The sequence below is a fragment of the Macrotis lagotis genome, chromosome 1, assembly GCF_037893015.1.
Source record: "Macrotis lagotis isolate mMagLag1 chromosome 1, bilby.v1.9.chrom.fasta, whole genome shotgun sequence".
NCBI lineage: Eukaryota > Metazoa > Chordata > Mammalia > Peramelemorphia > Peramelidae > Macrotis > Macrotis lagotis.
Window position 1 is genome coordinate 228,062,814 of NC_133658.1, and position 27,512 is coordinate 228,090,325.

At 35.8% G+C, this 27,512-nt stretch overlaps 1 protein-coding gene across 1 annotated transcript; it reads right to left on the reverse strand.

The window, feature by feature from the left end:
• Positions 1 to 374: 374 nt before the first annotated feature.
• SULT6B1 (sulfotransferase family 6B member 1) lies at positions 375 to 22,039 on the reverse strand. The gene is made up of 7 exons (XM_074209717.1): positions 21,841 to 22,039; positions 21,475 to 21,587; positions 11,879 to 11,968; positions 10,304 to 10,430; positions 7,073 to 7,167; positions 3,950 to 4,106; positions 375 to 2,436 (listed from the first exon to the last, which is right to left on the reverse strand). Exons 1-7 carry the CDS (start codon positions 22,037 to 22,039, stop codon positions 2,306 to 2,308), a joined length of 912 nt encoding a protein of 303 aa, XP_074065818.1. The 3' UTR covers positions 375 to 2,305.
• Between the last annotated feature and the right edge of the window lie 5,473 nt (positions 22,040 to 27,512).

Below are 27,512 nucleotides of genomic sequence, written 5' to 3' on the forward strand. Positions count from 1 at the left end.
TTCACTTTTCAGCTATTTACAGTCAAGCTCCTGATATGACATTTCAACTAAACTGTAGTCCTCAATGTTTTCAGTGGGATCCCATGAGTTTTTCAGGCTTTATTCTTCCATACATTTCTACAGCATTTGGCAGTGTTGACTAATCTTTTTCCTAGATGCTCTTTCCTCTAAATTTTGTGACAATTTTGCAACCCAGTTCACCTTCAATCTGGTTCTCTTCCCTGGAACTTCTCTTATACTAGATTGTCATTCATTACCCCTTGCTTAGAGGGGTACCTCAGGAGACCCTCTTAAGTCTTCTACATATCTTCATATACAAACTTATGTACATATATATATATATATATATGTACACACACACACACACACACACACACACACACACACACACACACACACACAAAGACACACCTCTACTTTCTCCTATCCTGTTGGTTTGTTGGATGTCTCATCTGAATGTCTTACAGAGATATCTCAACTTAACATATTCCAAACAGAATCTTTTCTCCTATCCTTCCTCCAGATTTCTCTCTTTATATTGAGACTATCACTTTTCTTCCCATAGTAAGGTTTTTCAACTATATCACCCTTGACTTATCCTTCTTCCTCATTCCCCATTTACATTCATATGTTAAGTTTCATCAATTCTATCTCCACAACATCTTTCACATGATCCTTTTCTCTTCACTCACATTACAACAATCCTAATGTACCATCCTAAATTCATATATCTTGCCTGAATTATTGCAACATTCTCTTAATTAACTCTTGGATTCTAGTCTTTGCCCTTTACCCCCATAGGCTACTCTCAATGATTCTTTATTGCCTCTAAAATAAATATAAATCCCTCTACTTAGAATTTAAAGCCCTTCACAATCTGACTCCAGTCTCACTTTCTAGGCTTATTTCTCAATATTCCCTCAATAATGTTGAATGAATGAATAAGTTAATTAGAATGAATGAATAAAAAGCATTTCTTAAGTGCTTACCATATGCTAAATTTTGGAGACACAAACACAAAATTAAAGACAGTCTTTGTATCCTTGATGGGAATAGAGAGGGAATGATAATGCAATTATTAGTGGCAAGGAAAAAGCACTCTAGTCTGAAAGTTAGAAGGATAGGAAACGAGGCCATAGAGTATTAGATTGGCATGTCCCACTCAGGAGCAGAGTTGATTTGATCATGGTTCATGGTTCTATAACTGGAAGGAGGAGTGGGATGGAAGAAGGAGAAAAATTACAGCAAGACAGTTGTTTGAGGAGGAGATGACTATTCCAAATGTATTGGCTTACTCACTGCTCTATAATTCTGTCTCCCATCTTTGTATCTTTGTAAAGGTTATCCCTCTTGTGCAGAATATACTCTCTCCTCAACTCTGCTTCTTAGAATTTTGTCTTCCTTTAAATACAATCTATATACCATCCAAAGGATTTTTCCTAATCACCTAAATCATTTATACTTTCTACTTCCTCATAGTATTATTTGTATACTAGGACAGCAAGGTAGCAAAGAGCACAGGCCTTGGAATCAGTAGGATAGGAGCTAGAATCCAGTCTCAGACACTTGCTACTTACTAGCTGTGTGACCTTTGGCAAGTAACTTAACTCTGATTGCCTCACATCTAGGAGTATCTTCAGTCATCTTGATTTCTATATGGCCATTGCACCTAGATCACTCTGGAGGAGAAAGTGAAGCTGGTGACTTAGCACAGCACCTCCCTCTCAAATCCAATTTATGTGCTTGTCATAGTATCACCTCCCTGATGTCATGGTCTTCTTAGAGAATAACAAAAGCATCATCATCATTTGTATACTAATTTAGAATGTAAGGTCCTTGAGGGCAAGAATTGTTTTTTTTTTTTATTAAATGCTTTATGGGTTAAATTATTAGCATTTTGCAAACTGAGAAGTAAAACATAGGCCAGTCTTATTGTTATCAGGAAGAAGCTATTCTCTTCTTTGTAGCCGGTATAGATTTTGTAATAAATTGATACTTTGATACCACAGCAGAATCTTATACATTTAGTTAAAGTAAGTCAATCCTTCAGAGCTTCATTATTGATGAAAGTGCTAAAACCAAATTTCTAATTTTCAAAAAAAATGACCAGATCCTAACATACTGATCTCACCAAGTTATTTCATGAGGACAAGTCTGAGATAATCAGCAGGTTTTTAACAAATATAATAGTACAAAAGAGTATAAAGAACATCTGAAATATCTACAGATTTGTTTAGATTCATTATTTGTAACTTTAAAAAAGAAAAGAAAAAATATTCATATGATCCAACCAGTGTAGCTAAAATTAAGCCTTACAATGTATATCATACTTCAGTTTCATTCCCAGTGGAGTGCCTGCTAAACACTCATTGAATTTTTCATCCATTTTTTGACTCTGTGTTTCACTGAACAGATTTTTCCAGTCTCCAACTTCACCTAGAAAACACAAACAATAGGAGCAGAGATTAGTTAGTGTGTTCCTTCTTACATATAGAAGTTCCTGAATTTTACCATTTTGGGGAGAAAATACTTTCACTTTGGATACATGAGAAAAGACACCCAAAAATAGAAGGAGGAATGACATACACAAACAGTAATATTATTTTCTGGTTAAAATAAGTGACATTACTTGCAAGAAAAAACAAATCACCAAAAAAAAAATCAATTTAGAATTTTTTCCTGAAATTTATTCCAAAGTCACAAAGGTCACAGTGTCATTGCAGATTGTCTTATAAGGAAGGCAGGATTTAAGAGGGAAATGGTGATGTGCTATAAGATCTGATCAAAAGAATTCTTTCTTCTCCTCCAATGGGTTTTGGTACCCAACAGTCTATTTAAAGCTCTACATAAAATGTAAATATCCCTGGAACATCTAACACTTTAAACAAGTTAGATAATAATAAGTAAGGTGTTCCCCTCTCCCTAACCCAATATCTTTAAAATCTAAAAGAACTATTCCTTTCTTAAACTTTTGAATCTTTGAAAGACTGAATTTGAAAATACAAGTTTCCTTAACCTTTGGAATTTTCTGTTCATGGGAATGGCCGCTTGGCCTGGTCTCTTAACCAAAGAGAATATTGAAGTAAAATTGAGGGTAGATTTAGAATTAGTAGATATGGGTTTGAATGCTAGCTATATCATTTTCCTAACTGTAAGACAATGGAGTAAGTCACTTCATCCTTCTGAAAGTGTTTCTTCACCTGAAAATATGAGGGGTTTAAACTAGGAACCTTTCAAAGTTCCTTCCAACAACTATGATGGATAGATACAACAGAGCTCAAGGACAACCCTGAGAGACCTGCTCTGTAAAATGCCATCCACATCCAGAGGGAAAAAAATCACAGAACCTGAATGAATAGTATGTTCATTTTTCAAAAAACTTTTCTTATGCTTTTCTTTCCTATCTCATGGTTGCTTTCTTTCCCTTTCGTTCTAAGTCCTCTAACACAAAATGACTAATATGTAAATTTGTTAAACAGAAATATACATATACAACTTTTACCATTTTATTGGCCCCCATGGAGAGGAAGGAGGCATGGAAGGGTAGTAGAAAAATGTAATTCTTAAACTTACAAGTGCATGAGTGTTGAAAAAACTACCATATAAACAAATTTCCTTCCATTTTTAAACCTATCAGCTTATGATGCTCTTTGTATACCATTAGTAACTAGAACCATAAACAGATAAATGAAAAGCTTCATTCAGATCTATTTTTAACTAATGAAATTTATCAATGGCAAAGCCAGAAATTAACTAAACTTGACTTCATATTAAGCAGTCTCTTCTCTGCATAATTATGCTACTTTTAACTTTCTTTACATAATAATAAAGATGGTGAGGGAGCACTTCAAATTCCCTTTTGAATTTAGGTAATTTAGGTATTTAGAACTTAGGTAATTCTTTAAAGAAATTTAGTAATTCGAAATTCCTGAAACTAATGCAACTTTACCTTTCCGAAAAAGGAATGGCCCAATTGGACCATGTGTTTCCTGAGACTTTGCTCTCATTGCTTGAAAGTTGGTCTGATCTGAAATAGCCTGGATCTGCTGCCCCGTCAGAGAGAATCCAAAGAATTCTGCCATTTGTTTCACTCCTGCAGTTAGATTCTGAAAGCAAAATTCTCTAGATTAATCTTTAACATTTCCTACTTATGAAATTTTATCTTATTCCCTATAGGAGGGTATACCAAGAGTTTTTTTGTCCCATTACTCTCTGACTTTCAGTATCACATATCCCCAATTCAATATAAAAACAAATAGTCATGCTAATCATGCACATGCACTTAAGCAAAGTGGATTAATTAATTTCAGTTGGATAATAGTTATTTCCATACCATTTTTATAAGCTTCTCAGAATTGAGATATGTATCTGACCCCCAGTTTAGGATTATTTCAGATCTTTTCTTCTTTCCTCTTACAACCTTCTCCTGAACCCTCCAAGCACTTAAAGAAGATAACCTAGCTTCCTATTTCATTGAAAAGAAGACATCCAATGCATTAAGTTTAAAGTAAGAGTTCCTGAGTTCAAATCCCTGAAGCAACATGTATAGCAGGTACAAATCACTTAACTTCACCGAATCTCAGTTTCCTCATTTTTAAAATGAGGAGATTGTCCAAAAGAAATAAAAGTCATAAATAAAAATCCACTATATAACAAAGGATTCAAAGTAGCACTCTTTATGGTAGTAAAGAAATGGAAACAAAGTTGGTAACCAGTGAATGGAAAAGAAATGAAAAAACTACAGTAGATAATTGTTAATGGAATATTATTGTAGAGTAAAAAGATAGTAAATATTATGAATTCAGAGAAATTTAGGAATATTTTGTGAGAAATGATTTTTAGTAATCAGTGTTTTTGGGGAGAATCAGAATTTTCTCCCTTCTCCAAAGTCCTGAAAAATTCAGTGTTTTGAAGGATGTTAATGATAATAAGATTGAATTAACTCTCCTCATTTCTGTCAGATCTCACTCAACTTGATTAATCTAAAGTGGGGAAGGCCATGGCATAACACTAAAACTTAGGTGGAGATAGACCAAGACTGGAAGTAGTCTGAGTATAAGGATAATTTCTTTGACCAAGGGTAACATGAAGTCACCCTCAGTCCCCCATTGAAAAGAGTATATAAACTGCAAACCCCACCGCCATGACTGTCTTGGTCTAAAAGAGACAAACCAATAACCATCCTTTTATTAATCACTTCCTGGCTTAATTACTAAAATGATTAACTTATCCAGAAATTATATCTCTCAAACCTTTTAAAATTGTCATCATAGTTAATATGAACTTATGCAAAGCAAGATAAGTAAAACAAAGATAATATACATAATGACTCTAACAATGTAAATGAAGACATCACCAAAAGTAAGCTAACCTTCTGAGTAATGGGAGAAAAACTCAATAAATATTCTTTCCAGTGCCTAGCTCAGTGTTTGGTACATAAAAGTGCTTAATAAACTCTTATTGATTGATTGATTGATCCTGAAAAAGAAATAATGTAATATGCTTCTGCCTTCACCACAGGGAGGTGGGGAATTTTAAAAACAGAATATTCCATATATTTCCAGAAAACTTTTCCCAATTAGTTTTTTCTCTTTATCACAAGGGAGGAGTGGGTAGAAAATTTCTGAGATATCAAAATAAAAGGTATTTATAAAACAATTTTAAAATTTTTAAAAATTAAATGGAGTTGAGCTCAATGGGCTTTATGATCTCTTGTTACTCTAAATTTATGTTGTTATTATCTTCTTTAGGAATTTGCTCCAGCAGTTATCCCCTTCTCTCTCTTGCATCTTTTAAATTTCTCTTGCCACTGTCTCCTTTCCATTTTCTTACAAATATGTTCAGGTCTACTCTAATCTAAAAAAAACAAAACAAAAAACAACCACCCTTCTAGTGACCCTTGACCCTTCTAGTCTACCAAGTCACTCTACTCCTCTTCACTACTAGATTTTTTGAAAAAAAAACTATCTACCTCTCTAATGAAACAATTCTCTAAGTTTCTCTCAGTGACATTATAATCTGCAATTCTAACGTCTATTTTTTTAAATTCATCTGTCACTTGCTACCTGTATATATTTGAGCAAGTTGATTTCTCCAACTAGATGACCTCTTAGATCCCTCCTAGCTCTAAATATTTGTGCCTATGTTTGTTAAGAAAATCAGTTTAAAAAACTACTCAATTTGCATTTGTGTGTAGGACAGCTTAGAGAGGGGAGAGGCTTAACAAGGTGGGTGGGTGGTACCCTGGACTTAGAGTAAAGTGGACTTGAATTCAAATTTGACCATGGACATTAACTAGTTATATGGCCCAAGTCTCTCTCTCTCTCTCTCTCTCTCTCTCTCTCTCTCTCTCTCTCTCTCTCTTTTAGATTTTGCAAGGCAATGGGGTTAAGCGACTTGCCCAAGGTTACATCTAGGTAATTATTAAGTGTCTGAGGTTGGGTTTGAACTCAGGTACTCCTGACTCCAGGGCTGGTGCTCTATCCACTGTGCCACCTAACTACCCCTACCCAAGTCTCTTAAAAAAAACAACACCTCAGCTTCCTCAAAGATAAAATAGATATAATAATGACACCTGCCTCCTAGGGGTGGTGTAAGGATCAAATGAGATATTTTGTAAAGCACCTAGTGCCTGACACATGGCAGATTACATAAATGTTTATTTCCTTCCTTCCCTTTTATTTCACTGACAGGAAAAAAAACTTATATATAGCTCTGTCCTATATAGATCATATAACACCTCTCTGCTGAAAAAAATTTTTTCCATAGCTCCCTTTTGCATACCTTGTAAAATTTGAGTACCATTTTCTTATCATTTAAGGCACTACTTTACCATTTTTATCTTTTTTTATTTTATTTTTACCAGTTTTATTTAATGTTACTTGCCTCCAATGTGTTCCAGGTACATTGGACACCTCATTTCACTACACATTTATGTTTTTATGCCCTTGTTAAAATTGTTTGCTCTTTCAAGTAAAAGCTTTAAACTATAAATCAGTCATAATATCTCCAAATGTTTTGCTATATGATTAGAAATACATTTTATTCTGAAATGTCAACCTAGACTTCTCACCTCTCTCAGATCTTCATACAATATAAACATAATGTTTTCATCATCAAGGTGTTTGTTCCAATTGACTGCATAGTCAAAATAGCTTCCCCAAGAAACTAAAAAACAGACCAAAAACATATTATAAGACATTTCAATAAATGAAGTCAAAGAAATAAAGGATTATATTACAAATTAAATTCAACAGACACTTATTAAATAGTTGTGCTAGGCATTGGGGATTCATAGACAAAAATGGAATAGTTCCTGCCTTCAGGAAGCTTGTTAGTTTCAGTTAGGGGCTGAAAGAAGAGAAATACAGTATATTGATCTAAACAAGCCACTTTGAGAAGGAATAGTACAACTAATAGCAGGGAGCCAGGAAGAATTTCAGAGGAAGCAGCAGTGAGTTGATCTTTGAAAGTAGTTAGTTCAATATTCTGAGAGATGGCAAAGAGGAAAAGCTAGAGTTTAGGTGTCAAATAAGTTAAAACACAGAGAAAATAAAAGGGACAAATGTGAAATAAGGAATAAAGCTTTAATTTATATTTATACAGCATCATTCAAAAGTCCTATCTCAGTATCTTATCATAGTAAAAATGCTTGACGACTAGGCCATAAAATAATCTGTCAGGTCCTGTCAAATTCAAAAGATTTAGTGCAAAGAGGTAAAATTCTGAAATGAGAGAAAATATGTCCTGAAGAAAGGAAGACTTAGGTTTAAATTCCATCCCTGGAACATGATTATTGCAAAAATCCTTTTCAAGGCACTTCTCAGTGACTTAAGAAATTCTTTAAGACTACAACTTGAAGAGAAGATGCCCATATCCATTAATAGAATTTCCTCATTATAAATTTTTTTGTTTGTTTTCGCAAGGCAATGGGGTTAAGTGACTTGCCCAAGGTCACACAGCTAGGCAATTATTAAGTGTCTGAGACCAGATTTGAACTCAGGTAGTCCTGACTCCAGGGCCGGTGCTCTATCCACTACACCACTTAGCCACCCCCTTCCTCATTATAAATTAATGAAATCAGAATTTTTATTCCACCACCCCCTGACCCTAAAAAGGCTTTTAATGTGGTCATGTGGCAATCATGAAATTTTGGTCATTAGGGAGTGTTTTATTTAGTATTAGTTGTTGTTATATGGTACTCTAAAATATACTGAATTAATGCATAGTCAAGTGAACAGAACCAAGAGAACATTGTACACTGTGATACTGTATGGTGATCAACTGGGAATCACTTAACTATTCTCGGTAATACAGTGATCCAAGACAATTCTAAAAAATTCATGATGAAAAATGCTATCCATGTCCAGAAAAAGAATTAATAGAATCGAAACGAAAACTGGAGCATACTATTTTTCTCTTTATTCTTTTGTGGGATTTTTTTGTCTGTGTTTCCTTTTACAATATAATTAACATGGAAATATATTTTGCATGTTTGTGTACTTGTAACCTATATCAGGTTGTTTACTATCTCAGTGAATGGAGAAGAGAGGGAAAGAAAGAGGGAGAGTCTAGAATTCAATGTTTTTTAAATGAATGACATAAAATTGTTTTTACATCTAATTAGGAAAAAATATTCAAAGAAAAAAGAATGTAAATTGTTCAAATATTTATTGGAAGAGAGTCTGAAAGTCATCTAGTTCAGTTCCTTCATTTTTCTGTGGCCCAAAAGCTAAGTGATTTGCCCAAAGTCATAAAAGTAGTAGGCAAAAAAAAGTAGGCAAAACTAATATTTGAACTCAGGTCCTGTGACTTCGAATTTGGCACTACAATTTCAGTTCTCCTTCTACTACATCATTAGTGTCTATTCTAAATATAACTATAAGGACATATTATACATACATATATGTGTATATATATATACACACACATACATAGATATCTATGCATATATATATGTTATACAAATTATATATACTACTCTCTGCCCAGATATGATTTAGGCAAACTATTTGTAAATAATAAACAGAACAAACTATTTGTCAGAGTTTTTAAAATTCTTTTTTTAAATGTTATTTTATTTTTTCAATTACCTGCAAAGATAGTTTCCAACATTCTTCTTTTTTTAAGCCTTTGAGTTCAACATTTTTTATCTACCTCCCTTCCCCCTTCTTCCCCATGACAGTGAGTAATCGGATATTGTAATTTGTACATATATATATATATATGTATATATACATATATATATATATGTACAATCATAACAATTCTTTTAAAATTCATTTTCATGATTCCTATCGACAACAGGACATTTGAAAAAGAGATAGGGGTACTACAAGGGGTACAGAGTTGTTGTAAAGATGATTGCAGGGCGGCTAGGTGGCATAGTGGATAAAGCACCGGCCTTGGAGTCAGGAGTACCTGGGTTCAAATCAAGTCTCAGACACTTAATAATTACCTAGCTGTGTGGCCTTGGGCAAGCCACTTAACCCCATTTGCCTTGCAAAAAAAAAACCCTTAAAAAAAAGATGATTGAAAAATAAAAATCAGATGATGATAATGATGAAGAGACTTGAACAACTCACCTCTACCTTGATTTGCTCATTTTCTAGTGTAGCTGCCTTTGTAATCTGTTTTTGAAGGGTTTTTCCCATAGACAGATCCTTTTATTTATCTTATATTTACTTTGTTTATAGTTGTTCTTTTAATATGTTCTTTTTTTTCAGTAGAATGTCAGTTCCTTAATGGCAGGTATACATTCATTTTAACATACTGCTTCCTAGCACACTGGCACATAGCAGGCACTACTAAATATTTGTTGATTGATTAAACATGTTACCAAAATCAAGCATGAATATTAATAATTTGATATTTTAAAACCCAGAGACAACAGTACAACAAACAATATAAAAGAACTGCTGAGCCATCACCAATTGTCTTGACTTATGTTTTGCCATTGGACTCTGATGACTGGAGAAGAGAGTGAGACTGGTGACTTTGCATAGTTCTGCCTCACTTAAATCCAATTCACTTGCAAATCAAGATAGCACCCTCCTTATGTCTTTGGTCCTCTTCAAGAAAGAGGCATGAACAACAACTTGAATAATTTACTTAACTTCTGTGGGATTCAATTTCCTTATCTCTAAAATGGTTTCTGAGTGTTTTATAATAGTAACATGATGTGATTTTTTGATTTGTTCTATTTATTTGACCAAGCGTACATTAAAATCTTTTCTGTCTTAGCTTTGAAGCATATTTACAACATGTTCATCTGAAATGACAATGTACCTTCAAGCAACTATACCTTGTCCTTTCATGAAATAGCTGAAGAAATCATCCCAAGAGCCATAGCTTGGAATTTCAGGAACATCATTGTGGAAATGAAAGAAAGATGTTGCTGTATCTTTTGGATTTCTAAACATCACCAATATCTGCAGAGGAAAAAAAAGTTCAGTCTATTTAAAGTGTATATTTATGCAATTAACAAAAGAGTTAATGTAAACAATTTTATTTTATATCCTGACATTTGATTGACAAGTAGAGAAAATATCTTTTGCTGTGGAGGTAATAGTATACACTAGTTCTGTAGCAGAGGACTAGGGCTCAAGGCCTATTTTTGATGCTTAAGAACTTTAGACAGATCACTTCATTCTACTGAGTCTCAGTTTCCTCAACTATAAAAATGAGGATGATAATTGAAGCTACTTCTAGTTGCTGTAAAGATCAAATGAGATGATAGTTATATAGTAGCTGCTTAATGAACAATTGCTCCCTTATCATGTCTTTGGTTCTCTTCTATAAGGCAGTGTGCTATGGATTTAAAGAGTCCTAGAAATTGAAATTAGAATATCTGAGTTTAAGTTATTGTTCTACTATTTACTAATTATATGTGGTTTTGAGCAAGTCGTTCAATTTCTTTGATTACAAGTAATGGACATAAAAGCACTTTACAAGCTGAGAAGCCCAATTCAAATGTAAGACCTTATTATTATTATCTTAGTCTTTTCTCTAAGAATGGAGAGGCAAATTTGAAAGATTTAAGATCTCTGATCAATGCAATAACCAATTGCAACTTCAGACCCATGTGGAGATTTAGGAGGCAAAACCAATGATTATTATATATGCTTCAGCATAGATTTGGGTTTTTTCAATCACCTCTGAATAAAAGAACAGAGATTTCCTAAGGTTGTATAGTTGCTAATAGATTAGAAAAATGAAGGGGGAAAAATGCAGTGTTTTGGATTTAAAGTCACGAGAAAGGAAACAGGAATCCACATAACTAATCTAGAGGGGAAAAATAAAGATTTACTTTATGAAAATACACTTGATTTACATTTCACTTATTTCATTATACTTATGAGATCTACATTTCAAAGATATACTTGGAAAGTTTCTAATGGGTTGAGAGGAAGAAGGTTTATAGCCAAAAGATAATTAAAGAAGAGAAAAAATGTCAGAATTGATTGAGGATTTATCAATAAACATAGAGAAGGGATTATCTAGGTTTTTATAATCATCAGGTGGCTGTAAATTCCTTTGCAATTTCTTATCTCTGTTAAAAAAAATTGGGAGTCTCAGTTGGTTTTAAAACACCTTAAAAAAGTCTCAGTTTTGCTATGTGACTCTCTTCACAATGAAGGATGAGTCTGCTGGACCCAAATAACAGTGGAGGAAAGGAATCAGAAATTCTTACAACACAATAATAAAACATGGTCTCTGGGTATTTTACTTCTTGTGACAAAGACAAAAAATATCAGTTAAATATAAACTGAGACTATCCCCAATGAGTAGTTTATTTCAATAAAACTTTGTGATGAGATAATGAACTAAGGGCAAATATTTCAATGGCAAGGGGGAAGGGCATCCTATGGACACTCACCTTGGCTTTCTTTGTAAAGATGGACTTGGGCAGTTTGTCATAATGGAGATGAGTTGTCAAAATTCTTGGAGATGGGAATTGTTTCATCCTCTGTAAAAATAGAAACAAACTAGTGAAAGAAGATTTCTGTATGTTCAGAGTTGGGACTATTCATTCCTTAGCCTGGAGTAGGAATTTTTTTCCTATTTTATCTTTTTTAGGAAATTCCTTTCTTATCCTTTTCCCCTCTCCTCCCTTACCTTTTCCTTCAGAATGGATCTTTACTTCCCTCAGTATCTTCATCTTTCATCAGTGAATTAGGGCTGCTTAGGTCCCAGTCTTAGTTATACATTTAGCTTTTCATTCTCTACTAAATCCCTGTGCCCTCTCATGCTGTTTTTTTCTTGTAGTCTTTCAGGTTAGTTATCTTTTTCTAGCTGTTGCTTCTTCTGTTATCCTGCGCCTTCAAACCCACTCTACACTCCTGCTTTATAAGGATGGGGAAAGGCAAAAGGAATTTCCTTTCTGAATGGGTTTTTTTTTTTTTTTGGTTCGAATGAAAATTTCTTGGTAGTAACCAACTTATCAAAGATATCATCTACTATGTGCTAGGCTGTTTTAGTTGCTTAGGTTATAAAAACAAAGAAGGAAACAACCTGATTCTTAAGAACCTTAATTTTCTATATGTGAAGACAGTTAAACCATTATTAATAGAACATTAGATCTTTTTAGTCATGATAAATCTCTTTTCATATAAGGATAAAGGGGGTCTGACCAAAGGAGCTTCTTCAGAACATGCACAGTATGTTCTGCTTACAGTTGGCCCATTTGGAAGAAACTGGGGAGCCTGCTTACAGAAAGGCATGAAGACATGTAATGGAAAGTCTTGCTCTATGACTTGCAACAAGCACATTTTATAAATAGTACCCATCTATTAACATGATCATTGATTGTCTACATACTATATACATCTCTATCATTTGAATCCTGAGGTGAAACTGGGGTTCATTTGAAATGCACTAACTAGCAAAACCCAGTTAGAAGACTATTCGTCTTGTTCTTTACTGGCTAGATGAGGAGGAGAAATTTCAAAAGCTTGGAACAGTGGATGCCAAAAATCTGGGCACTTGAATCTATGCCTGAATTTGTTAGAAGCCAGATAGTGAGAAGCAAAGATCTGTTTGATCAGGCACAGAACTCTGAGGAAAATACAATAATTAACTCATTGTCGATGATAAATTTGGTTGGAAGTGAACTTGGTGGGACAAATACTGTGTAGAAAATTCATTAAGTCTGTTCCTACTCATTTTAGGGGCAGAAATGCTATAGAGAAAACTGCCATTAAATGTTTGGAGAAATGCTTTGTAACTTCTACTCTTGCTACATATGAAGTAAATAATGTTCAGTCTTGTCCAACTCTTGGTGTCTCCATTTAGAATTTTCTTGGAAAAGATACTGGAACAGCTTGTCATTTTCTTCTCCAGTTCATTTTACAAATGAAGACATTGAGGCAAACAGGGTTAAGTGACTTGCCAAGCAAAGGTCACAGAGGTAGTAAGTATGTGAGATCAGATTTGAACTCAAGGAAATGAATCGTCCTGATTTCATGCCTGGCAGGCTATTTGCTGCTCCATCTAGCTGGTTTATGACATAAAAGCTAAATTACAAAAGCTAAATTAATTGTTTAAAAGAAATGAATATGGGGTAGCTAGGTGGCATAGTAGATAAAGCACTGGCCCTGGAGTCAGGAGTACCTGGGTTCAAATCTGATCTCAGACACTTAATAATTAGCTAGCTCTGTGGCCTTGTGAAAGCCACTTAACCCCGTTTGTCTTGCAAAAAACCTTAAAAAAAAAGAAAGAAATGAATATGAATCACTGATGGTTAACATTAGGGAGAATACACTGGAATGGGGGGATGGGGAGGCAGGGCTGGAACCACAGCATCACAGCTATGTGTGGTCTGTGCACTATACACAATATACACTCCCCTTTTCAAATAAAGGGCAATTAAAATGTAAGTTGGACAACCAAGTTCAAGAGATATCATTTAGCCAAAGCATAAAGACCTTTTGTTCCTAATAGCCTTGAATATCTATTTTATAAAAGGATTGGGGGAGGAGGGGAGGAACTTATTGTTTGGTTACTATGAATAGTGTAGATTGTAAAAGAAAAATTGGGCAAAAATAATGAAGATATGAATATGTATTTGAGCTTCAACAGACACAGCAAAACAGTTATAGTCTTGACCTATAGTTTTTTTAAAATTTATTTCTCATTTTATACAAATGTTTTTCTTTACATTAATAAAATATACTTGTTTACAAGTAAACAAAATACCCCTCCCCCCATGAATACAGATAGACTTGCTTGGGCAAAAAAGTAAAGGGGGAGAAAAAAAATTAAAATTAAAAAAAATAGTAATAATTGTAGGTATGGCCAGGTGGCGCAATGGATGAAGCACCGGCCCTGGAGCCACGTGCACCCGAGTCCATATCCAGCCTCGTAAACCCAATAATCACCCAGCCATGTGACATGCAAGCCACCCGATCCCCACTACCCTGCAAAAACCAAAAAGAAGAAAAAAAAGACCCAAAATAAAATAAAATAGTAATAATAGTAGGGGTGGCTGGGTGGCAGACAGAGCATTGGCCGTTGAGCCAGGAGCACTTGTGTCCAAATCTGGCCCCAGACACCCAATGATCACCCTGCTATGTGGCCCCAGGCAGGCCACCCAGCCCCATTTGCCCTGCACTCTCCCCCAAATAATAATAACAAAAAATGTGTTTCAGTCTTTGTTCCAACACCATCAACTCTGTCGTGAGTGGATCACATTCTTTATGATAAGTCCATCACAAAAGTTACTTCCATATTTTTCCAATGTTGCCATTGCTGATCGCAACTCCCTCCTTTCTTATTTCTCCACTATCATATACTATATTTTCTCTCTCCTTTCACCCTGACTCTGCTGTAGGGTCGCTGAGTGGCGCAGGAGACAGATCCCTGGTCCTGGGGTCAAGAGGCCCTGAGCCCCCATACCACCCCTTAGGCCCAGAATCCATCTGGCCCTATGGTCCTGGGCAGGCCATCCAATCCCAGCCCCTTGCAAGAAGTAAAAAAGAAAATGTGTTATATCTGACCACTGTCCCCCCATGGTCCATCCTCTCCTCCTTTATTCACATCCCCACCCCTTCCCCCTGCTCCCCCCTCCTTCTTACTCCAGTTGTCTATACCCCATTGAGTATACCTGCTGTTTACTCTCCTAGCCATCTCTGATGAGAGCAAAGGTTCCCTCATTCCCCTTTGCCTCCCCCCCTCCATATCATTGCAATAGCTCATTGTAATAAAAAAAAAAATCTTATTATGTGAAATAGCTTGGACTATTCCCCCTCTCCTTTTTCTTTCTCCCATTACATTTCTCTTTTTTTCTTATTGACTCCATTTTTACACTATATTTTATCTTCGAATTCAGCTTTCTCCTGTGCTTCAATTATAAAAGCTCCTTCTACCTGCTCTATTAACTGAGATGGTTCATATGAATATTATCAGTATCATTTTTCTATACATGCAGTTCATCCTCATTAAGTCCCTCATATTTCCCCCCTCTCCTGCAATCACCATGCTTCACCTGAGTCTTGTATCTGAAGATCAAACCTTCTGTTCAGCTCTGGCCATTCCAAAAGGAACCTTTGAAATTCCCCTGGTTCATTGAAAGTCCATCTTTTTCCCTGGAAGAGGACATTCAGCCTTGCTGGGTAGTTCATTCTTGGCTGCATTCTAAGCTCTTTTGCCTTCTGGTATATTGTATTCCAAGCCCTACAAGCTTCCAATGTAGCTGCTGCTAAGTCCTGTGTGATCCTAACTGCAGCTCCACGATATTTGAATTGTGTCCTTCTGGCTGCTTGTAATATTTTCTGTTTGACTTGGGAGTTCTGGAACTTGGCTATAATATTCCTGGGGGTTGGTTTTTTGCGATCTCTTTCTCGGGGGGGGGGGGGGGGATTCTCTCCATTTCTATTTTGCCCTCTGCTTCTAGAATATCAGGGCAATTTTCCTGTAGTAATTCTTTGAAAATGATGTCAAGGCTCTTTTCCTGATCATGACTTTCAGGTATTCCAATAATTTTCAAATTATCTTTCCTAAGTCTGTTTTCCATATCAGTTGTTTTTTCAATGAGATATTTCACATTTTCTTCTAACTTTTCATTTTTTTGGTTTTGAAGTATTGATTCCTGATTTCTGGTAAATTCATCAATCTCCCTGAATTCTATTATTTGTCTGAAGGATTTATTCTCCTCAGAGAGTTTTCTTATCTCTTTTTCCATCTGGCCAATTTTGCTTTTTAAAGCATTCTTCTCCTCAATGACTTTTTGAACTGTTTTATCCATTTGACCTAAGCTGTTTTTTAGCATGCTATTTTCTTCAGCATTTTTTTGGATTTCCTTGGCTAAGCTGCTGACTTCATTTTCATGTTTTTCCTGCATCTCTCTCCTTTCTTTTCCCAGTTTTTCTTCTAACTCACTCATTTGATCTTCAAAGTCTTTTTTGAGCTCTATCATAGCCTGAGCCCAATTTCTGTTTTTCTTGGAGTCTTTAGATGTAGGAGCTCGTGCTTCCTCATCTTCAGACTGAGTATTTTGATCCTTCTTGGGCTCATTTGCAAAATATTTCTCAATGGTCTTCCTCTTGTTTCTTTGTTTGTTCATTTTCCCAGCCTAAGCCTGGTTTTTGGAAGTGCTTCCTGAGCTTTTGGGACACTCCCACAAGGGTCTCAGTGTGTGAGGTTCTGTCCTCCCTCCTGGTCTGTGAATGACCATAAGTGCCCCCCTCTGCCACGGGGCTGAGGTGGGGGGGGGCCTTGCTGTTCTATGGGGGGGTCTAGACTGGGATCAGGATCTGAATGTGGTCAGAGCTCCAGAGTCCTGTTCCAGGGGCAGAGGACAGAGCTCTGCAGTCTCTCTTCACTCCCCTCCCTCAGCTCAATGGCCTCCTGTTTACCGGCTCTGCCTGCTTCTGTTTCCGGGTCTAGGCTGCTGAAAGACCAGGCTGCTAGCTGTGTGCCCTGAGGGCTGGGCTCCACGTGCTCGCTCTGGCAGAGGTCCCCCGCTGTTCCCCCACTTTGTGCTCCGTGCTCCCCGGGGTGCAGCTCAGGAGACTCCCCCGCTGCTGTGAGCTGAGGCTCCCAGCGCCCTGGGGCTGCCTCCAGGAGGCTGAAGTTCTTTTGCTCTGGCGGGACACCCCTCTGGCCTGCTGCCCCTCCAACCCCGGGGAACAGAGCCTTTCTGCTCTTTTCCAGGTTACCTTGAGTAGGAGAACTGCCTCACTGGGTCCCTTTGTGGGTTCTGTCTCTCGAAAGTTTAGTTAGAGTCCTTAGTTTATGAGTTTTTATCAGAGAGCTCCTAAGACTGGATCGCCATCTTGGCTCCGCCCGTTGACCTATAGTTTTGACCTGGATTTCTGCTTCTTGTCAGTGCATTGTATATAATATTTGTGGAGCTATACCAGGAGAGGTTACAATTTTGCACAGGAAAGTTGGTAATTCTAAAATTTGGAAGTGGACTGGAGCTTTTATGATAACAATCTTGGAAATCACAATTTAAGGAATAGAAGAGAAAGGTTACAACTGAATACATTCTTGAAGGGGGAAAAGCTGAAGAAGTCATTTTCTAGGAACTTTAATGAATGAGGAAGCAGAATAATGTAGAGGAAAGAATGTAAGAATTCACTGCTGGCTCCTATACAATAGCTATGTAGCAAGTTACAGCAGTTCTGAGTCTCAGTTTCCTCTTCTATATAATGGGGGGTAATAATACATGCATGCATACATACACATATATATACATATCTTCTCAGGATTAGTTTGGGACTCAAATGATAGAGATGTATATAGCATGTATACAAAATACTATATATATTTTGTATATTATACACTGTCATATCAATTACAATGTACAATTGTACAAATTACAAATGGTATATTATATATTAATTGTTAGTATGATAGAATCTTAGGTATAGAGTTGGAAAGGACCTTAGAGAGGCCATCTAGTCCAACTTCATCATTTAGTAAAGGAGGAAATGGAAGTCCAGGAAAATTGTTACTGTCTCAAGCCATTTAGGTGATGCAACGGATAAAACATAGAGCCTGGTGGCAGGAAGACCTGAGTTCAAATCCAGCCTCAGACACTAACTAGCTATTTAACCCCAAGCATGACACTTAATCTATGCCTACCTCGATTTCCTCAAATGTAAATTAGGGATAATAGTAGCACTGATTTTCCAAGGTTATTTTAAAGATCAAATGAGATAATTTTTGTAAAGCACTTAGTACATACTAGATACAATAATTGGGAATGCTTAGAAGCTCCTTTTAAGTTGAGGGGTAATTATTCCAGCCTTTCTATTTGTGTCCCCAGCACCTGACACTGTGCCTGGTACATAGGAGGCACTTCATAAATGTTTGAATTTACTTATTAATTCAGTGACTTCAAAAAATTGATGATAAAATATGTTTCTGACCTTTTAACAAAAAAAAGTAGAAGTTCCTTCTTTCCTCCCTCCTTCCCTTCATCCACTCCCTTTTTTTCTTCCTTTCTTCCTTCCTTTCTTCCTTCCTTCCTTCCTCCCTCCTTACCTCCATTCCTTCCTTCCTTCCTCCTTCTCTCTTCACTCCCTCCTTTCCTCTTTAACACATTAACAACTATAGGAAAAGTTTTGCTCCATTCCTCTCAGGAAAGGAAAAAAAAAACACAAAACAATAACAAGAAGAGCTGAAAGACATGGATACAATTCTTTAGGGTTTACACACATCATCACAGTCTTAAGATATTGGGTCAATAGGAACACCAACTATGAGATTGCCAAAAGAAAACTATCTTTTTGGGGGGTCATCTTTATCTCTAGTATTTCTCTTCCCCCCTTAAAAACAAAAAATCAGTGCAGCTAGGTGGTGCTGTGAATAGAGCACCAGCCCTGGAGTCAGGAGGTCCTGAATTCAAATCTGATCATAGACACTTAATAATTACCTAGCTGTGTGACCTTGGGCAAGTCACTTAACCCCACTGCCTTATCAAAAAAAACCCCAATCATTCTTCCTTGTAACAAATAAGCATAATCAAGCAAAATAAATTCAAAATAAATAGTGACTCTGTAAACATATTTCTCATTCTACACTTCTAAGCCATTATATTTCTGTTAAGGGGAGGGAAACATGTTTTATTATCAGTTTTCCGTAGTCATTGATATGTCAGGAAATCAACACATTATTAAATACCTATATGTATTAAATACAAAGAATGGAACAATTTAAAAGGAGCTTCCAAGCATCCCTAATGAAAACAGCAGAAATTACTAAAAGCTTTGAAATAAAAACACATGAGCCATGAAAAATATAAAACTGTAAAAGTGAGTAAGGAGAGATTGAACAAGAATAAAAGATTTAATTCTAATAGGAAGAGATTATACAAGTTTCTCTTGGGAGCCTTCTTATCACCAGGGGTCACAGGGGAATTCATTATGACAGATTCTGGAAATGCTTTTGTTATGTTTTGATTTCTAAAGGGAAGAAAAGAAGAAGGGAAAAGAAATACACAGTGGGGGGGAAGCAAGATGATGGAAGTTTTTTTTTTATAATCAGGGTGTAAATAGAAAATAGTACAAATAAGGAGCAAGGGATAGGGGGAGTTGGCAACATTTGAATGTCACTTTTATTTAAACTGATCCAAGTGGGTAGAATACATACAGAGGAAGTTGACTGTGGAAATATATTTAACTCAAAAGGGAATTTTTTAAAATTAAATTCTCCAGGTATGATATTTCAATTCCCTTGAACCTAAAGATTGTTCTTGCCTCCCATCCATGGAGCCCAATTCTTGACACTGCCAGTTAGCTACCAAAAGTCACAATCCTGGTGACTTGTTTGCTACAGATGTGAAGTTATGATTCTTTTTCTTTTAAGGTTTTTTTGCAAGGCAAATGGGGTTAAGTGACTTGCCCAGGGCCACACAGCTAGGTAATTATTAAGTGTCTGAGGCTGGATTTGAACTCAGGTACTCCTGACTCCAGGGCCGGTGCTCTATCCACTGGGCCACCTAGCTGCCCCTGAAGTTATAATTCTTAAAATAGTCTAGTTATTGCTTCAATGTAAAAATTACTTTGCTAGCCTTCTACTATATTTTGTTGTTCATAGAAATAGTACTTTGGTTGATTGATTGGTTCTTGTCCTACATTATTAAAGAAGACCAATATGGCATCACTATGTTTGAGACAAATTACAGTGTGTCCGACTATGGCTGATCAGACCAGAATGGCTCAGAATATTCTACCACAGGTAAAAGGAGTGCTGTTGAAATCAAATGCCATTTTATTCATCTTTATCACCTCCTCCTCACAGATAATTTGAATTCTACCCTTTGCTCTTAGCTTTGATGGGCTAGTTTTTGCTTTGTCTTGCTAGCGCAAAGGACTTCAGGTCACTTTTTGTTCCATGTTCTTTTTTCTAAGCTCCTCTTAATGGGTTTTCTTCCCCCATTAGAATACAAGCTTTTTGAAGGTAGAGATTGTCTTATTAGCTTGTATTTGTATTTGTATCAAGTTTGTATAAGTTTGTATTTGTATTGGGCCAGTAGTCAGCCCAATGCCTCTCATATAGTAAGTGCTTAACAAATGTTTTTTTTTTGTCTATCCAAGGATAGACAAATCCCAAAAGGTGGATAGAAGACCTATTCCAGAAGGTTTTAAGTTTACCTAATCCTACACATTCTCCAAATGAGCCTTGCTTTATGATGATTCTTATAAAGTCACTTCCTATATCTCATACCTTGAATTTGAATGTTAATAAGCTAGTCTGGTCAACTTTACAATCCAAATTACTCCTTTATTATTTACTAGCAGTATCACTTTGAGTCACTTGACTTCTTTGAGACTCAGTTTCGTCATCTTTTAAATGAGGGATTTGGACTGGATGATCTCTCCAGTTTGGTATACTATGAAATCCATGAAAATCTTAGGGAAACATTTATGTGATTCTAGGAAGAACAAATCTACCCCAGATCTTTAGTGTACCCTAATCTTTAATGTTTCTTCACCAAGGAAACCTCTTATAATCAAACTTGATTCCCCGGCTAGCAAGTTTCTAGATTAAAACAGTGCCATGTCAAATATGATTGGAACCAGAATATGGACAGTATGGTCCTCTATCAAAAGGCTATACTGAAAATTTACTAAATAACATGAAAATACCCATATTTTAAAAATTGATCTTGGGGTTTGTGTGGTTCCCCTGCAAACCAATCTGATGCTGGAGTGGATCACAATAGGAAGAAAAGTACTACATCTTTCCTTAGATATCATACCATTTTGATTATACTAAATGTAGCTTCTCATAAAATGGCATGGGGCCACTGGTGTAAAAAAATGACAGTGATGGACCTTAGAACTGTATTCTGAACTACTCAGTACTTTCTCTTCTGAATTTTAGCTCCTTTAACCATAGTTCATCGAATCATTAATATTTATCTTTTTAATTTAGATGCTCTTAGTGAACTAGGACTTACCAATTGGATGGAAAGATTCCTTTCTTATGATAATCTTTCTATAATTTCAGAGCTAAGACACTAACCTGATATTTTTCTGGGTCTCCACATTCAAGAACAGGAAATTCTGGGTGTTCATACTTTTGAGGGGAGGTGGCACAGATCAATTCACTACAAATCTGGAGAAGCCAATTTGATCCTATAGAAAAGTAAGCAAAAGAAAATTAGTTTGGAAACATATAATGGAAAAATGCCCAAATCTCCTCACTGAAACATAATCTTAATAGAAATGAAACAGCAGTATCTTTCCTTCTGACAAATATTCCATTTGTACATTGACACAGAATTACAAGTGAAAATTTTTTACTTAATGATGCATTATTTAATGTATCACAATTCACAGACCTTTTGGGGAATTGGGGGGAGTGGTATATTAAATGAATTATATTTACCACACTTGGGATAGGATGCCAACACTATGTCTTCTCTTCTGGCTTCAAAATGGTCCAGTGCTTGGAAAGTTTCTGCAGTGCATATTGTGATTGGGTAAGTGATCCCCTGATAAGAAAAAAGAAGATGAGAAAGGGCAGTTTCTCTTGATTTTTCCAAAGCTTCATCAATGTATTCAATAACTTTGGAATTCTGGGCCATGTTAGCTTTCTGACATGAAATTGCCCTGCCGCTACACAGAAGTGGTAGCTTTTAACTAACCCCTGAGTGGGTGGAGTAAAGGAAAATCCTAGGGCTTCTTCTGTCCTCATGAGAAATACGTAATTTCTTTCATCTCTTCCTGCCCATCCTCCTATTAAAAAAAAATATACAGGTGCTTGAAAAAAGACCAAGGAAAGCAATGAAAACTAATCCATTCTCAAGGCTGGAATTCATTATTCTGGGATAAATCTGTCATTAACCCACACTTGGCCCAAGAAAAGAATTGAAAGGTTGTTTCTCCTTGTCTACTTTGTAGAAAGAGAGAATATGGATATGGAATATACTATCAGAATAATTGATTAGTTGATTTTGCTCAACTATTTTTTCTTCTTTCTTTTCACTCTTTTTGTAAATGTGAGGAGATAGGACTATATTTCAGAATGAAAATCTTTGGCACTCATACATGGTTCAGTATTAAAAAAATAGGTGTATGCCTTTATCAAAGGAAATGACACTAAAGAAGATATACAATCTTATTTGTCACTAAACCTTATAACCACTTAATTCATTGGACTTTGCCATTGACTTGCAGCTAAAACCTCCTATATTGTGTTATCTTCTATTCGAATATGAGCTCCCTGGGGCAGCAAGGTGATGTAGTACATAGAGCACTGTTCTTGGACTCAGGAGAGCAGGAGTTCAGATCTAGCCTCAGAAACTTGGCACTACTTGTGTGACCCTGGGCAAGTCACTTAATCCTGATTGCCTCCCATCCCGGGCCATCTCCAGTCATCCTGGCCAGTGGACCCAGATGGCTCTCGAGGGAAAAATGAAGCTGGTGACCTAGCATGTACTTGTCATAGCATCATCTCCCTTGATGTCATGGACCTCTTCGAAAAATAAAGGACAAACACTGAGCTCCTTGAGAACAGGGACTGCCTTGCTTTTCTCTTCTAAGCTCTAGTACTTAGCACTTTGTACATAAAAAATGCTTAATAAGTTATTTTTAATTCATTTATATGAAAATAAGACATATCAATTTTTTAACATAATGTCTTCCTCTAAGTTAAAGAAAATAAGCTACTGCTAGTGGAAATGATAAAATATTTATTGAAATTAATCTTCATTTTTATATTTATATATTAATGTCATATATTACAATAATATCATATATTATATAAAATAATGTAATATTGTCTTATTTATCAAATGAAAGATTGGTTCAACCCATGGCATCAAAATGATCCCATAAGAACTAGCTATCTCTACTTGATATTAAATTTCTTATATGTTAATGCCCCTGGGCCAAGAAATGCATTTTAGTCAAATTTGGGTACAATTCTTGCTCTCTTTTAGCTGTGTTTTAGAAAGAGTTGATTATATTTTAGAAAACTACCACCAATATATAGAGCTAAGGAGTAAAATATGATTCTAAGATGGAAGCAGAGAACAGGTTCATCCTCCTATAGCTTTTATTTGAATCAGCAGGTGAATATATACTTATAAACTCAGCATTTTTTTATATTAGCAGTACGGAAACATCCTCCACTCATGCCTAATGTAATTTCTCTAGACCTCAGTAGATAGTTTTCATAGTTTCTATGAACAAAATAATTCATAAATCTATAGCTACTCAGAGAAATCACCAGCTTCTCTGAACTCAAGGAGAGCAATCCTCAGGTTATCACTATGTTTGTATTTCTAAACATAGGATCACAAATTGAGATCTGGAAGGTACCTTAAAGGACATCTAGTACATATGTAAAGACTTTCAGCTTTTTGTTCAATCTGCTAAAACTTAAGTTCTTTTGCTAAAGTATTGAGAACCCTATACCACAATGATACATTTTTATTTATTAAAATTTAAAAATACATTTTATTGATTCTTTTTCCATGTTCTTGAAGGAATTTTTAATCTTTCTTTACAAATTAAGTGCTTAATAAATTGTAAAGGGTCAGCCCCTGGGAGTGATATTCACATATCCTTGGTGACTTTTTCCATCAAAGATATGTATGGATTATTGTTCATTGAATGGATCAATTGGCTCACCAGTGAACCCTGACCTGGGACAGTCTGTGGCTCCAAAGGTGGTTGTAAAAGGTTTTTCTGATAGAGAAGTATGCAGATTTCTAAGAACAAGTATTGTAAATTTACCCAGGAAATTGTGAAACTGGGTTTCCTTTAACTGGTTATTCCTGAGATAAGTTTTTGCTATAAAAAGTCTGAGTTTCCAAAAATAAAGTTGGTAGATTTTCACTTTCCAACCTTGCATGTTTGGGTATGTTTTTTGACCTAACCTAACTCACTGAAGTTCATGTCTAGACCCACTCCAGAGCTATGGCAGGTGACAGCTGGTGCCTGAACAAGGACTGATGGACAGACGGACTGACAATGGACAGACAGACAATGGACAGACAGACAGACAGTCGGACCTAGAGGAGAATCAATCTTGAAAGGAAAGATGAAGTCTGAACACCTGCAGGTCAAAAGAGCTCTCATAAAGTGACAGCAGGCAATTAAGGTAAATAATATATATTTTTTTATCAGGTCTAAAACAGAGAGCATTAAAATGGGACAGGGACAGTCTAAGGAGAGGACATTATTTGAAAGTGCTAAAGCAGATAGTTAAAGAAAGAGGTTTGTTAATAACAGTAAAACAATTGGAAGAATTTATTGAATATGTAAAATAGTGTTGTCCTTGGTTTTCAGAAGAAGGAGTATTAAGTATTGAAAAATGGGAAACTATGGGGAAACAGATGAGTGGACATTTTAAACAGGAAGGTCAGGAAGCATTTCCTAAAGGAGTCTTTTCATTGGGGAATATTTTAAAAATCTGCCTCACTCCACCTGGAGAGGTTCCTTTGGCTCAGAGTATATTAAAAGTTGATATAGATGCTCAAACTATTCAGCAGGAAGATAAGAGTAAAAAAGAGCAGTAGCTTTTATCTCCAAGGCCACCTCTGGACCTGTGCCTGTCTCAGGGTGGAAGGAGGGGTGTGGAGGCCAAGACAGCAGGGCTATACCTTCCCAGGAGAATTCTCCTCCTGGCTCCCACTTTAGGAACTTGACCAGAGTCTCCAGGAGACTGGGCCCCACCCTCCTCAGACTGCTGCAGTAGCTGCTGCTGCTCCTGGGCTTCTGGTGATGGTGGCTCCCTAGCCAGCTCCACCTCCTCCTAACTCTAATAACCCACCTTCTGCTCCTTTATGATCTAAAGAAGAAAATGCTAACAGAGATAAAGGGCATATAAATGCTACTTAAAAAGTAGTGGTTAGGGGCAGCTAGGTGGTGTAGTGGATAAAGCACCAGCCTTGGAGTCAGGAGTACCTGGGTTCAAATCTGGTCTCAGACACTTAATAATTACCTAGCTGTGTGGCCTTGGGCAAGCCACTTAACCACATTCGCCTTGCAAAAAACCTAAAAAAAAAGTAGTGGTTAAAAGAGAGGAGATTTCATGGCTCATGAGTTATTGTTTTCTTTTCCCATGCTTAAGAGACCTGAGCCAAAGATTCCAGGGATTGTTTTGAGAGAATACAATAATTTAGATTTTAAAACATTTAAAGAATTAAAATCAGCAACAAACAATAACCCATATGTTTTAACTATGACAGAAATATTAGCCAGACAAATATTAGCCCCAGAAAATTGGATTACAATAGCAAAAACTGCTTTTACACAAGGAGACTACTCTTTTGAGAATTATACTAATCAGGCTAAAAGAAATAAAGCAGCAGGGTTAAGAATAACCTTTGAAATGCTCTCTAGCACTGGTCCATGGGCAGGAGTAGATAATCAAATTGGGTATAGTTTACAGGCACACAAACAGGAATGGCTAAAATTGCCTGAAAAAGGAGACAATGGGTGTGAGAGATCAGACAGCTTGTTTGCTCATGGCTCGCTTGTCTACATCTTAAAGTTAACTGAGAGAGGAATTAAGAAAAAACACTAGATAAGAGAGAGAGAATTGTTTCGTGAAGACAATAAAATAAAATGTTAAAAAAAAGTTAAAAAGGGAATTTATTTGAAGTTTTAGAAATAGAAAAGTGAGTGAGTATTCACAGATGAGAAAGGTATGTGTTAAAAAAAATCACAAAAAATGCTATTTAATTCCATAAAGATAAGATTATCAGGTTCTTTTTAAAATAAGTAATTTGATTATTACAGAAAATAATGGGATGATTGAGGATTTAAAAATAGAAGACTCCTCTTCCAGAAAAGATTTAGGGCTGTTGAAGTTATTTGGTTTATTCTAAGCTGAAAGGGAACAGAAGATATTCCAATTAGGCTGAGGGATTTTTGAGTGACTGCCTTCTCAAAAGTTATAGTTATTTATAGTTAAAATCAGGAAGTGTTAGATATCAAAACCTTTGAATGGAAAAATGTATTGTGAAAAATGGAAGGTTCTCTGCATTTTTCCTTGGTTTCTTGGAAGATTTATCACCTTTGGTGGTGTTATCCTGTTGTTTTTTGTCTTTGTGTAATGCTTAAAGGGACCCTCTGGTATGAGAGCAGAGTAGGGTTTCCCTGGATTTTGGGGGCCCCTCTGATTCTAAATGCTCTGATTCCATTTATGTGTCTATATGTGTTTGCTTTAAAATACAGGCAGAGAGAAGCTCTCAGCTGTCTCTCAGGCCTGCTGTTCTCTGTATTCTGATTGGTCAATCTTCTTTCCATTCTCTCTCTCTTCCTCTTCAAAATTAGATCTTTTTTTTCCCCCTAAAACTCATGATTGGCACCAAAAAAGGAGATTTTCCTGAGAATCATGTTTTTGGAGGAGAAGAGATTCTCTTATTTTCTCTTATTTTCTACTGTCTCTTTTCTGGTCTGATAGACTAATAGAATTTTATTTACTGATTTGGCAAATTAAATATAAGGGACCTAGGAGAAATTGAAATTGTCCCTAAAATTATTTTTGGACTGGTCTTAATTAGCATGATATATATATATATAGATATATATATAGATATATATAGATATATATATATCAAATTAAAAAATTTTTCTGGGTGAACAAGGAATGATAAACAGCAAAGGTAAGGAATTAGTGCATACTACCTTGAGATCTCAAAATGTGAGGAATCTCCAGTTCCCAGAACATCATTTCGTCAGTGAGGATAGAAAGCTCTTTTAAGTTAGAACACTGAGAAGTTAGAATAGCTCTGAAACAGATAAGAAGGATTTGCAAACTTTTATATTTTGAAAAGGAAAATAATTTAAGTTAATTTTGAATGAGTTTGGAATTTATAAGATTATTAAGAGAACTTTAAAGAAAATCTTGTAATCATAAAAAGGAATTTTAGAAACATCTGATCTCAAGAAATTTTTATGTATTGCAACGTTTTAGGGAATAAAGGGAATATACATTAAATTGAAATGTGTTCTGTATAATTAGTAAACTTTGTATAAGAACAGATTCAGACAATTTTTTGAAACTTTAAGATTGTGCTACAATAACAAACAATGGATGAATTG

What these genes read in the sequence shown, in the direction of transcription:
- SULT6B1 (XM_074209717.1), bottom strand. Translation starts at nt 22,039, where the DNA reads ATGGCCCAGAATTCCAAAGTTATTGAATACATTGATGAAGCTTTGGAA. An exon ending in CTATTTCATGAAAGGACAAG is followed by an intron (nt 7,168 to 10,303) that starts GTATAGTTGCTT and finishes TCTGTTTTTTAG; the next exon opens with TTTCTTGGGGAAGCTATTTT. An exon ending in GCCATTCCTTTTTCGGAAAG is followed by an intron (nt 2,437 to 3,949) that starts GTAAAGTTGCAT and finishes TGTGTTTTCTAG; the next exon opens with GTGAAGTTGGAGACTGGAAA.